Source organism: Atractosteus spatula, chromosome 16 (assembly GCF_055471065.1).
Source record: "Atractosteus spatula isolate fAtrSpa1 chromosome 16, fAtrSpa1.hap1, whole genome shotgun sequence".
Taxonomy (NCBI): Eukaryota; Metazoa; Chordata; class Actinopteri; order Semionotiformes; family Lepisosteidae; genus Atractosteus; species Atractosteus spatula.
Genome location: NC_142721.1, coordinates 9,097,894 through 9,112,396, shown reverse-complemented (window position 1 = coordinate 9,112,396; position 14,503 = coordinate 9,097,894). Strand labels below are relative to the sequence as shown.

The window sequence follows — 14,503 nt, the reverse complement described above, 5'->3', positions numbered from 1 at the left end:
GCCTTTAAGCTTTTCACTTAATATGTATCAACTGAGGATTTGGAAACACTAGTTTAGCCTCTTCTTGTACCTCTGATGGCTCAATTTCATGTTTAAGCGATACATTTCAGACAGTACTGATTATCAGCCACCACAAGGATATCAAATAGCATTGTAGAGAAGAACCTAATTTAAAAATAACTATAAATAGCAAAGGCTTAATGACCCCAAACATTTGACAGCAATGTACTGATAATAGCACTACTAATCCAGTCTCACAGGGTCTGGAAGAGCACTTTATATGAATGCTTATCTAATTGCACATTGTTAACATCCATTGCTGGATGTGCATCTTCTGAAAGAGCCATCTTCAGTCACTCAGGTGATTACAGAAATTTATATAAATGGTACCGGAAGAACAAAAAAGAAATTGATGAGAATTGCAGTGTATTTGTTTTGGGTTTTAATTTCTGTCAAAGTACTTAGATGTTTGGAAACATGGAACATGGAAATTGTTTAAGTCAAATGGAGAAACAACTCCTAGTATTCCTTCCTCTTTAAGCACCCAGTACCTGCAGTATTATTGACAAGGAAAGAAAAAAACAGCCTTCTCCATTTCTCATTCTTAAATCCAACTTTAACCAGTAATAACCTCTACAAGTAGACAAGCGACACTGACCATGATCCCATAATCCAAAACAGTGTCCCTGCCAGAGCAGCATCCAGCTATGCTACTACTTTCCCTAGTCTTCTGGGTTTGCTGATGGGATACAGTACCTTCCCAAAAAAACAATTGCTGCAGAGGATTTCAGCAGTCATTGTGAGAGCCCAAAGAAAAATCATTCATCCAAGTCTGATATGTCAAGTCCTGTTGCACTTAATTTCTAACTAATTTCTAACTTTCAACCTGAACAGAGTTAATGTGAAACAAACATGCCTTCACATGAAGATATGGCTGGTTGAACAAGAATGTAATTTCTCTATTTGCACATTATCCATCTTACAGGTTCTCTGAATGTATAAATGTAATAACTAGGATAGTAAACACTTGGTATTTTTGAGTACTTATTTCTTGAGTATATAAAGATGCCTAATGCAAGATTTAATCATTTACCGTTTTTTTAACCAAGAAGTTGGATTGGAACAATTTCAGTCTCATTATGTTGATGTTAATATGTTGTAGATGCTGACCAATATCCTTGATCTGATAAAACGTTTAGTTAAGAGGCAATTTAAACATTATTTGAAATCCCAATACTACTGTTGTACAGAGGGATGAAGAAGTACATTGTCCTTTAGCTGTGCATTCTCCTTGTATGTGACAATTTATTCAAGATTAGAATACACAGAGAGGTAGAGTGAGCAAAAAAAGATGATTGATTATAATTATGCATATCCCAAGATTTTTTTACTTCCAAACACACGCTACATCTTGTTTAAATGAATGCATCAAGGACATATTGTTCTATATATCTGTTCTGAAGCACAGTCTCTAGTTAACAGAAACCAAAATAAGTTGTTTTTTCACTTTTTGAAAATAGTTTGTGGTTTAATAATTTGGAAAAAGACAAAATAATAGTAAATTGGATACGAATATTGGTACTGTTGGGTACAAAGTTAGCTTAACAGCTAGCAATTTGAAATATTTAGATTAAAAATCATCAATCAGAGGAACTTTGTAGCAAAGAATTAGAATAACAATTTTAGTTTTAAAACTAAACATTATTTTGAATAATGACCAAAAAAGAATCGAATAAAAAACCTTAATGACGTTCCCTCTGTATGAAGCTTTTCTGAAAGATCAGCCCCAGTTCTTGTGTTTCAGGCCACATCTTTTCTAAAGAATGTTCCTTTATTATTTTCCTGGTACGGGTCTCAACATCTCGGAGCCATTCCTGGACAGTACACAACCCAGCCCAGGGTACATCGAAAGAAACAAATGAGACAACAGTCACCCGAGCCCACAGATTCAATGCCATCAAGCATATTTAAAGGGCCCTCTTCTGGTCGGTTTAGGTACTAGCTGAGCAGTCAATGTTGATAAAAGTTCTCAAAGTTTTTCCAAACGTACTGTACAGCCCTCACTTCATTATGGTATTAATGTGTATTTATTACATTAATTGAAAGAATCAGAATAAAGGGAGCAAAGCTCCATAACACTACAGTCCAGAAAGTAGTGGCTAAAAACCCAGTGAATGTTAGAAGATTAAAAGTTAAAGTTAAAAGTAAAGTTAAACCCAGGATGTATAGAGAGGATAAATTAAATCTTTTCTAGAAATTTGTTAAACTTGTAAAAGTTAAAAGAAATAGTAGCTAGAATTGTGCACAAATAAGTCCTGGTATACGAAACTCAGTACCAAGTAGCAGAACAAGAACAAGCAGAGCAAATACGAGCATGTTGCTTTCACAGTGAAACCACAGTGATGTGAATACCAATTAATGGAAACATCATTGAAATATAATTTGATATAAATTGATATGCCACATAGACAATCATTCATCCCTTTCATCACCTTGCTACTCCAGAGGCACAGAAGTATAGAAAAACAGTCTTTATGTTTTTGCAAATGCAAAAGAAAAAATGCTAAACCCCAAAAATTGAAACGGCTAACAATGTACAGTATGCATTTGCACAACCTTGGTAACAGATGCTGACCAGGTTGGTTGAGGATGTTTCTTTGGGTACATAAGAGCTCATTGAAAAGAGTTGGCGTATGAAGACCTCTTATAGTAAACCAGCATTTTCCATGTCAGGAAGTAGCCTGGTGATGTCTGGGTGCCATGTGGTATCTGATGAATGTAGGCTATTCTCAGATGTGTGGATGTGCACAGTGGGCAACAGAAATTCCTGTGACTTTGACAGCATTCTTGAGACGATGTGAAAAATGTCAAGAGCAGTCTTCCTCACAGTCAGGTGGCACCCTTGCCCTTGTGTGTCAGGCTGATCAATGTCTTCAGTGATAAGCCAAAATGTGTAAAGAGTTAGAAATGAGAAGATGCTTAATCAAACCAACTTGTAACCACCAACACTGGATCCAACTGCTAGGCCACCAGATCAGATTCCACTGAATATGTTGGTGATCCTTTTGAAAGACTTACCGCATCCTGGGAATACTCTTGCAGCATCACTCAGTTGGCCACTGTTGTAAAACAAAGGAAGAGGAAATTCCTGACAATTCCTTCCCACTACTACACCACAAAATAAGGTGTTCCTTCTTGTCTGATGGCCAAACTATAACCTTTTAATAGAATTCCAACTATTCACCCGATGACCATTTCATTTTCCAACAATTTTGACAAAGAGGGGGTGTCAGTATATTGATTTTGACTAGGTCCGAAACACTTAGTCACAGATTCTGTTTGACGTGCAACACTGTGATGGTTTAATATTCTCCAGATGTTTTTTTTTGGTTGTCATCTAGCAGTTATTTTCTTTCCAGCACTGATGAGCTTCAGTTGCAAGATACACTTAGGCAGTTAAAAGTAATGACTCGCTGGCTGTATTAGTTTGCCGTCGCACTATAAATTAGCCATTTCAGCAACGGTCACTGGATGCTTTGTGATGCTTTCAAGAAAAGAAAAGTCCAAAATATATAAAAATAATTAAAATAATTAAAAATAATTATAAAAATAATTTTGTTTTTCATTTAGGTTCCAAGGCTGCGGCAGAGTACAACAATGGCATCTTCGATATGGGCTCGCCAGGGTATCTGGGATCATTGCAGATTTTACAACTGGTGGAAGAGCTGAAAATAGCTTTGGAAATACAGGCGAATGAAGAGGAGAAAGAGACTATAAGAAATCAAATCCCAGCAGCAACTGCACAGTATCTTATGGAATGGCTGGAGAAAGGTGTGGTAAGTATCTAGATGCAGATCCTGACCCATGTTCTTTATTTGAGGCATTTTACAGTTTTTTAAAACACAAAGGTTATACGTTTACTGTGTTCTGAACTACTTGCCATGTAAACCTATTAGGGTGTCGTTTGAGAGAAGGATAAGCTTTCTTATGCTCTATGTGAAAAGTAAATGTACAGTAAATGGGAGTCAATGTAGATTTGTGAGAGGATACCTGGATGTACTGTATGAAGTTGTCAGGGTTGCCCATTTATACTCCTGCCGAATAAGAACTTTTCCCTCCTGTTTAAGTCTTTTTACCTGATTCTCTCAAAACAATGTGGGATCTAGACTACCCTTCTGCTACCCAAAAGAAATTAATTCAGAGAAGATGTTTAATGGGTTATTAGGTAGGATTGACTTATTGCTAATGAAGAGCAGCTTTGACTACATGAAGTCTTAATGCAATAAGGCCAGCCTTTTTGTATGCAGCTGTTACAGTTTAAGGTTCTTCAGCGACTGTGCCAGTTTATTTTTGCTATCCTTTGATGTCCAGGATTAGAGATGTGCATGACGTGCACTGAGCTTCAACCCTATAATATTCTGAAAATATGACTCAAAAGTGGGATGTTTGGCACATTCACATGAAAATTACCTGAATATTTAATAATGAACTGCAGTAACAGGCTACAGTATATCTCCTTCTCTTTTCTGCAAAATGTTTTATATAATCTTACCATTATCAAATCCAAATCTACTTATTTAAATTAACAAATGTTTATTATGTTTCCCCAATTAATCATTTTGGCTCAAATGTCTTTACATAGTAAACACACATTTAATGTTAAATGGTTTGAAGTTCAGGGATCTTAAAACACTTTTACATTTCAGGTACATTTTAAGCAACCAAAAGCATTAAAATGCATTAATTATACTCAATTCATACTCAGAATCAAAATTGACACAGTCAGTTCGTTTGACTTTCATTTACATACAATATAGCTACAGTATGTCTATATAGTGTACCACTCTAGCCTATTAAAGTTTTAATAAATACATTCAAAAGAAGACAAATATTTTGATACTAATGGATTCTTTTTATAATTGTTGTCTACTTTGTATAATTTTTGTAAGGAAACCGAATAGTTCACTAAAATTGTATATTATAAATTTATAGATGTAAAGATGCCATTGTCCACAAAATACATAGTCTTTTAAAATTTTTAAATGGTATAAAAAAAAAATCAGCGTGTGGTTTACCACGTTTTCCCAGAAATGAGAAGGGAAAATTATGGTTGAGCACAGCAGCGCAGTAAGTCGAGGTTTTCGAGAGTGAACAGCTGCGTTAACTTTTCCAGGCTGTAAACAACCTGTTGCTGGAGCTAAGTAACTGATGAAAGGGAGGCTGTTTCCACATATAGACCGAGTGCTCTGTGGCGTTCTACCACATTCCATGCACCAGAGGTCTCACTCACCACAGCCCTTTAGCAGAACGAAAGCTCCTTGTAGCCTAGAAACAAAGCAAAAGCACGTGAGCCTTGATTAATGCTGGAGCTGTTTGTGTTGAAAATGGAGAGGGCTGTGAAGGGGAAGTTCTTTTTTTTTTTCTTTCAAATGAAAGTGCGAGTTAAAAAAAAAAGCTTTGGGTCTGAAAGCTTGTGATCAATACCATCTACAAAAGACTTCTAATACTCGCCATTTTGACTAGTTACTCGGAGGTCCTTAGCTGCCTATGTACATATTGTACTGCAAGTTGCTGTAATGAAGTGTCAGCTATATTTATGACTTCTAAAATGTAACAACAAAGATAGATTCAGCATTTGGCATGTGTTCTTATCCGTTTTGTGGGAAAAGCCTAATAAGTAGTACTCAGCCTTGCAGCTGCCCAAGTCACAGGAACAAGCAGGTGTAATGACTGTGTAATCATGAGGCAGAAATACACTAGGATTAATTTTATAGCCAGATGGGACAAATTGCCTCCTCTCATTTAGAACCTGTCTTATACAGTTTACATAATGAGGTTTCTGTCTACTGGTATGGATGTTGCCATCTTAAGTGCTAAACTTTCATTTTCTTCTTCACATTCTGTTAAAAAGATTTTTCATTCATCCAAGAGCAGCAGCCCATAGCAATAGGATTTGAGAAGAAAAAAAGTTCCCCTGGCTGAACACTAACAAGTTCATACTTGATTGATACGCGACAACAACCTTGATCTTACGTCAACTTGGATGATGGCTTAACCAATGCATTTCGAAAAACCCTATTCTGGAATTATCATGAAAAATCTGGAATCAATAGAATGTGAACATGGCAAGTCAACACTCACACTCAGATGTATACTGTTCCCTCCCAAAATTTGTATGTTATTTCAGTACATCTGCAACAGGTCATTCAATTCAAGTTGAAACAAAAATGGTCCCACAAACTGCAATTGCTCAAAAACTATATACCCTGTTACAGTAAATACAAACGTGACTGGTATTAATCTGGTTAACCTGAAAATACTCTATAATATTCCTGTGTGAATAATTACAGCCACCTCTCCAGTTTGTCATTTGTGATGCTTTATTCTGAATATTGAAAAGTTTTTCATATTTATTAATTATCATTACATACTTAGTGCAAAATGTTTTATAGATGCTGCAACTCCTTACATCTGCAATATCTCATATCATTGTGATTAATGCTAGAATACTACTGCAGTTATACACAGGCGTAATACTGCATCTTATTTTGGTAAGGGCTCAGCTGATATCTTTGGCATTTATGTTTTGCTCTACAAAATCTTGTAAATCATTTCTGTAGCAGAACTCAATTTGATTAAAAGTACAAAAGAATCAGATAGTCATTGTTACTACCATGTTGTATAACAACTTCATTACTACCATATTGCTTTAAAATTAGATTTTATGACGAAGGAACTTGTTTAAAAAGGTTTCACATTACTTGCAGGTTTCTTTTTTTGTATATCAGAAACTTAACATGCCATGAAAAAGTCTATATCTTTTAACAGTCTCTCAGGCCTACCCTCAATATTATTAAAAAGTGATTAATACCCAAAATAATGCTAAAATCTTCTACAACTATACAACTCTGTACAACTCCTATGTAATTGTTTTACACTATGTAAATTGTGAAACTTGCAGATCTTGCTTATAAAAGTTACTATAAAGTCTTAATGTTAATGCAGGAGGTACAGAACATAAATTGAAGACAATGTGAAAAACATAACCTCAGCAGGACAGAACAGTTCTGTATATGTGGATCCTGTGGAGTTGATTCATTGATAAAAACTAAGTTTGACATTAGTCTGATGCCTGTCATATACAATCAAACCATAGCTACAGATCCACTCCTAAGAGGATGATACTTGCATTTGCTTGATAGTCTCGTATCCAAATCACCCAGCATATATTTATGGTATGAAGTCTACAGTATGCTAAATGTGCATGAAAAAAGGAGAAAATAATACATCTGACAAGTGAAAAGCTGCAGCTTATCCCAGGATGCACTTTGAGACATAACACCAGTTCATTGCAGGGTCATGGAGAGAAAGCTTAGAATAACCAGTAAAACCTAGCCTTCATCACTGGGAGGAAACCAGAGGACCTGGCAGAAGCTCACATAAACACAGGGAGAATTTGGAAAATCCACACAGAGAATCATCCAGGTTGAACTCAGCAACCCGAAGCTGTGAGGCAGCAGCACTTTTAGGGTATCGAGGTAGCACAATTAAATTGAAATGTGCTGTTCTACAAACAACAATAAGATCTGAAATCTTGTAATCACAGTATTATCTTTGCTTTTTGGTAGGTTCAACTTATTCTCTACAGTGAAGACAACATTCCTTTTTTCCCCATCTACATAGCACATAAAACAGTTTCACCAAGCCTGAGTTCAAGTAATCGAGATTCTGCTTTTGAATTTGCTTCGACAGCAAAGTAGGAAATGCTGCTAAGAGTAGGATTAATACAAAGGGGAATTTGAGAATGTAATGGTGATCTGGGAACTGCTGCATAAATTTATTGACAGGAAAGTCCAAGAAATGTCGACATGCGTGTCATCGTCATGCCCGTCTATAGCAGAGCTTTCACTTTTGTTCCACTCTTCACAATTTGCAGTTGACATCAAGACGACCAGCAGGAGCCTGGCACATTTTAAAATGAACATTCTGGATTCATCATTGTATACTCAGTGCCGTAAAAGAAAGTCTGCTTCTGATTCCACTCATAAGCCACTCTAGTTATTGTGTTTTTGTGCGAGACCCTTTTGTTTCTTTTGAAATATGAATAAAGCAAATTCTTAGGCATCCTCAACTGAGTGAGGCAAACGGTGGGGGTAGTGTCTGCTAAGGAGAATAACTAAACCTTCAACAGGAAATAAGGTCTTTGGGTAATGACTTCCAGCCAGTGTTTAAACAGAGCTGTAGTACTAGTCGTGATTAATGGATTTATTTGTGAAGAGCATACATGTTGGAATTTTTTTGCTTTCTTTTCCACCCCAAAAAAAATGCATAGAATACAGCTGAGTTTAGACATGTACATGTATTGAGACTTATGTTTATTAGACACAGCCCCACGAACGAAGCCAGCTGGCATGATTTATTTGCAAAGTCTGCAGCATGATATTAGAGCTTGTCACTTAGCTCTGCATTTTGCTCTGAAAACCAGATGCTCAGTGGCTTGAACCAGACGACACTTTCAGTTCTGAGTTTTTACAGTTGCTCCTTCGTGTCAGGAGGGAGCATAGCGCGAGCTTGGCTGAAGAGGAAAGAATCCACAGAATAAATTGAGCCGAGTATCTCCTTCCAAGCAGTACTACAAAGAAACTGAGCACTTCAGACCACTGCTTTATCCTCTGCCAAGACAAGCTACTCTAGACTTAAGCACAGGCTAAGGCAACAATGGGCCTGAAGCATGGACAGTGATATTGATTTTTACAAACATTTTACGTGGCTTAAAAAGGTAAGTGCAGTCTTATCTATCTTTTCTTTTTCTCACTTTTGCAAAAGTTCTACAGGTATTGTTTTTGACAGCTAGCTTTTTTTTGGACAGAAAACATGACTATGAAATGCAATGCACTGCCAAGAATTTCATGAGAATCTAATTTTGTGCAGAGCACATGAGGACAAAGATCATCTGTCTTTCTCGTGAGATTTTTTTTTGTTTGAAAACTCCAAAATCCCCATAAAGCTTGCACGTAGAACAGTTTGTAGTCTACTCTAATCCAGACTGCTACCAGGGATACACAACATCTATCTTTTTGTTGTTGTTTTTTTTTGCTGATGAAGATGAATAAGGAAGTAAGAAGGTATGCCAACTGCTGTTTTTTTTTTTGTTCTGGGTGTAGGGAGGTGTAAGTCACATTACACTAGAAGGCTTGTGACCACCGTAACAAAACAATTTGCTGTACTGTTCTGTGCCAGCTTGATCTACAATCTGGGTTATTTTTTAAATGGCATCTATTGTTCTATGTAGAACAAGATTAAATCCTCTTAAATAATAAATTAGATTTAGATACACCTTTTTTATTTAAAAACTAATGCTGTTTGAAAACAAAAACATTTTGAAGTTGCTGGAAGGGTTTATGTTTCAGGATTAGATGTAACATCCAAAATCTGAGTATTGATCATACTGTATATGTACATACAGGTTTGCAGAGAAGTTTTCTACTAACTGCAGGCTTAAGTCAGATGAAAAAATAATGGTTAGTAATGAGAGAATGTGACAGGTACTAAGTTCATGGCAAGCCAAGTTTATTTCAGCTTCCAAAGAAAAAGTGCAATGAAAAATAAAAAAATGAGTGGAGCTGTATATGTTTTCTGAAATATTACCATAATAATTTTCTGTGATGCCTGGTCTTAAATGAATGCCAGTGTCATACATTTGCATAAGTGATAGATCTAAATACAGTTTCAGCTTCCTTCAGTAAGGTTTCAAAACAATCAAATAACCTAAATATGCTGTGATGAAAATCCACACTATCTGCTTTTAGTGGGTAGATATTTGGCACTTTAGGGGTTAAGGGAAATTCCAGTACTTGTGGGTTGCTTTGCATCAGAAAGAGGGGCCTCAATGTCTTCTGTAAATTGTTTTAGTTGTAAAGATTCACAGTGCCTTCTAAAAGATTTAACAGCCTGAAAAATAATTCACAAAAGGATGAGGTGGCTTTTCAGACCTTAAAAATGAAGTTTATATAGAAATCCCATTAACTGGCCTCTCCAAATTTCCATTTCATCAGACATTTGGAGAACGTGGAATGTACAGAGAGAGAAGCGATTGCCTAATTTCTACCATATGTTTTTTAGCAAATAACTTTAGTATTTCAAGTTCATACAGCAGTGATTTTTTTACTAGTTATGATTTCATGAAGCCACTTGAGCTTTCCGAGACTCTTTGCCCGAGCATTTCATTTCCTGAACCATTTTTAACACAGTCCAGGATCAGCCCAGTGTACAGAGAAGAAATCTGCCATATTTAATTGTGTGTACGGTTTTCATTGAGGGACAGAAACCATAAAAATGTTGCACGTCTCCAGGCAGCTATGTAATGGTTATTGATATTCTAAATTATTCTGTTTGATAAATACCTCAACGGAAAATATTAAGAGTTATTGTTAAAGCCCCCTCAGCTTTTCTGTTTGTCCTATAGGTGGCCATCAAAATATTCATTTCCCTCTACCTTGACCAGAAGGTTCTTTTGGGGGAAATTTTGTATTTTAAATTGGTTTTTAGAGGGAACCAAGAATGTAGAATTGATCCTTCCCCAATATGCTAATCGGGTTTTCTCTCCTATAAATATTCTAGGTCATAAAACCACAGTTTGACATTACTGGATTCAAACTTCAGAGAGGCAGTCTCTGAAAGAGAGGTTAAAAAGTACTTTGAAATTGCTCATTATCTAACCACAGTTAGACTGTGCCTCCAGGGCACCGTTAAAGCACACTGGCATGGTAAGCCTGGGCAGTCTGCAAAGCCTGCCTAATCACTCTTGCACCATGTGGAGAAATGTTTGTCACAGTGCTTCAGGTCTTCAACATCTTTCATACATGTAATATCTTGCATGAAATTGGGAATTCATGAATGAACACAAACCAAACAGCATAGAAAAAAAATTAGAGAATTATAGGACCCTACAAAATACTTTTTGTGCTGATTAAGTAACTAGTACTTTAAAATCCAAAATGTTTTAACAAATGTAAAATCCTGTTTGATAACCAGGAGGTTTTAAAAGTTCAGGGTTGCTGGAAGTTGTTCTCAATCAGTAAACTCCATTCAAATAGGAAATTGAAGTTGATATACCATACTACTAATTGTAAAAATGATAGATCCACCATAAACCCTGTAAGAGCCGATCCTCTGTATGAGTACATTATGCATATGGAGTAGAGGTTGGGGCTCTGGCTGTCTAACTTGAAGGTTGTCAGTTCAAATCCCACACAAGACAGTGCTGTTTTATTCTTGAGTAAGGTACTGTACCCAGCTATAAAGATGGGTGCATAATAATACTGTGTAATACCGGTCGTGGGTTGTAAGCTTCTGTTTCTGGGACCCCTCCAGTTTTTTACTCTTAGTTTTTTTGAGGGAAAAATCCTCCATCTTCTCTTCACCTCACTGGTACACCCTCCAAGTTATAAGCCACAGGGGGGGAAAAAAGGAAAAGGAACCATAGGATATCCCTAGATACCAGATTGAAAACCTCCATTCTAAAATATTATAGCATTTTCTTATGGCTGATTTTTACAACAAATAAATAATGCCTTAGCAATAACTTTACCAGAATTCCCTTCTTATTTAAAAGTGCTTCATTGTATCCATCATACCCATGTAATAGCCCTAACCACATGAGTGTGGGAGGAATTATCATAAGCCTCCAAACTATGCGAGCCATACACAACCCTCCCAGCTGCATTTTTCATTCCATCTTACTATAGATTTTCTTCCCACCTTTAAAGAGGAATAGTAGAAAGTAAAGGCAGCACAGCTGTGCGGTGGTTAGCATTGCTACCTTGTATTGCTGGGGACCTGGGTTCAATTCTTGGGTGCTAACCTGTGTTGAATTTGTATGTCCACATACGTTTCCTCCGGGTGCTCCAGTTTCCTCCCACAATCCAAAAACATACTGGTGGGTTAATTGGCTTCTGGGAAAACTGGCCCTGGTGTGAATGTGGGTGCGAGATTGTGTTTGTGTGGCTGCCCTGTGATGAACTGGTGTCCTGCCCAGGGTGTACCCATCCTTACACCCACTGCTTGCTGGAATAGGCTCCAGCTCTCCTGCGACTCCAAGCTTGAAGAAGTATATAGAAAATGGAAGGATGGTATAAACCTATTAAGGATTCTGCACATTTTTCAGAGAAAATTGCTAAAAAGGCAAAACTTTTAATAGATAACCCTTTAGTTTAACTTAACATGTTTCATCTAAGATCAGTAATACTTAAGCACTGTTATTAGAATGTTGAAAATGATCTCAGTTCTGCCCTAGAATTTCCAGCAAATTATACATCATAATAATGAATGGCATTACGTATTTTGGAAATTATCTATGAATAATGAAGAATAAATTGCACTTGAGTCCTTGGGCAGACTTTAGATCTTCAAAATTGCCAATTTTGCATTTAAGTGGTGGAAAGATAGAATTTCACACTACGGGATTTATATTTTGACCAGCACTCAAGTTGTAATTTTAAAACAAGGCGCTGTCATCAGCGGTCAGGTGACGGAGGCATCTTGAACATATCGCTACCTGCCACAGTGTCCTCATTAGAAAGAACTTTAGAAAGGAAATCTGTATCTATAACAGTTATAAATGGTGCCCTTAGTTCAAGTCCTGGTCTACATAATAAGCAGAGTGAAGCAGAGTATATACAGAGTACATCTTAATTTGGATATAAAAGCATGGTTTTGTATCTAACTGTGGTCTTTACAAAATTAGGTCATATTTGACTTCAAATGCCTGTCAAAACTTCAAAATATTGAAGGAACCCAGCTCACATGAAAGTTTCAAAATGCCTGATTTCATCTGAAAAGAACCTTTCCAGTTTCTTCTGAAATCACAGAATTTACAGGAATTATTTTTCCTTCTGATATGCATCTAATACAGTGTTTGCTGCAATGTTCAGACAAGCAGCTGCTGGCTTCACCACTAACAATTATATCTAGTTTGTGGGAAAATGTGGCTTGGAAACGTGCACTAAACTAATTCTTTAAGTATTTTAGATGTCATACAATATACAGTAATGAAGATGTTTATAACTATTTGCAGTACTTTACCCTTATATGTATGACATAGAATATCAAGTTCAACAAAGTGGATACACATGCAATATAGAGTAATTCAATGAAAAACAAAATACAGCAGTACTGATCTCTGCAAGACAAAGCTGTCCACCCTCACCGAGTTGGACTAGTGGGCTCTTTAACAACTTCTTCCAGCTCTTTGTGTGCTGCTGTTACTGCTTCAAATTGGTCTAATTAACCCAGAAGCTTATTTAGCTTGTTTAGTCAATTTAGAATGAAACCACTAGCACACTGGTCCTCCATGCCGGTTTTATGCAAACAAATCACAGAATTTATTTTTATTTATTAAATAAAATTTATTTTTTTTGTGTAAAAATCTCTCAATAAAATGTCCCCTCTTCACAGCTGCAATTCACACCAATGAATTTATTATTTCAAATTGTCCTCTGTCACTAATCTCTTGTGTAAGAGCAGGATTTTAGTTTACCCTTGAATGTTGCACTCCTAGTTAAAACTGTGATCAAAACCCATACATGCCCTGAGGCAACTTAAAATTTGTTTTGATGGCAATGTGTGTTAAATGTTTGCTAATCTGCCTTCTCTTTTGCAAGTGTGGATATGGATATTCCTACCAACTTCAAACAGCCCTTTCAAATTTAAAGCTGCTGAAATGGAGAAAATATCCCATCTTAAGAGTCCTAGAGCAACAGCACTCAATTGCTTACTGAGAAATATAAAAGCTTTGTAGACAAGATTTTTTATAACAAGATTAGGAAGGTAAAACCCTTATAAACCTTTATAAAATTCCAGGCATAGCCATTTTGTTAGGTGGCTTGTAGGGACTGATTAGAGCTTGCAGTATAACATTTTCAGTGTCCATTCAGCTTAAGGAAGCTCAATGTCAATTGTATAATCTTATACCTTTTGTATAAAAAAAAAACGTTATGGAATTAAAATGTTGGATCTTTGTTTCATGCGCTATGCATACACACTAACGGAAGACTGCTCTTTTGTTTGTCTAGGTAAATCTTCGCTCCCCAGTGAACAATGAAACCTATCAAGAGCGCCTGACTCGTTTAGAAGGCGATAAGGAATCACTGGTTCTCCAGGTACATTTCCCAATACACAATGTGACCTCCCACACAAAAAAAAAAGTAAAATAGATGTTTGAGGTTTGAAAATAGGTTACAAATTTTGTTGTTGTATTTTGGTTCACCTTTTGTATTTTTCACAGATATTGGATAATATTTTGTATGTTCAAATGACAGTGTCCTGTCAGATGTAAACAACTACCTAATATAATACAGTATGTGAGATGTCTAAAGTAGATGAGATGGGTGTTAGAGCCAATGTTTTACATACCACATTACACCTTCATTCAAGTACAGCAGCTGTAATTAACCTAGTTAATATAAACTTCTATGTGTTTTTTTAGAGATGTCCAATATCAATG

General features: G+C 36.4%; 1 protein-coding gene across 12 annotated transcripts in view; it reads left to right on the top strand.

The window, feature by feature from the left end:
- ppfibp2b (PPFIA binding protein 2b) overlaps window positions 1-14,503 on the top strand; it is a 61,093-nt gene that overhangs the window by 14,752 nt on the left and 31,838 nt on the right. For 10 of the 12 annotated variants that reach the window (XM_088934874.1, XM_088934865.1, XM_088934871.1 and 7 more), the window contains 2 exons: window positions 3,631-3,836; window positions 14,073-14,159. In XM_088934874.1, the coding sequence (XP_088791000.1) occupies window positions 3,631-3,836; window positions 14,073-14,159 (293 nt within the window). Of the gene's footprint in view, window positions 1-3,630; window positions 3,837-8,483; window positions 8,780-14,072; window positions 14,160-14,503 lie in introns of those variants that run through there. The other 2 variants (XM_088934872.1, XM_088934875.1) reach the window with 1 other exon arrangement.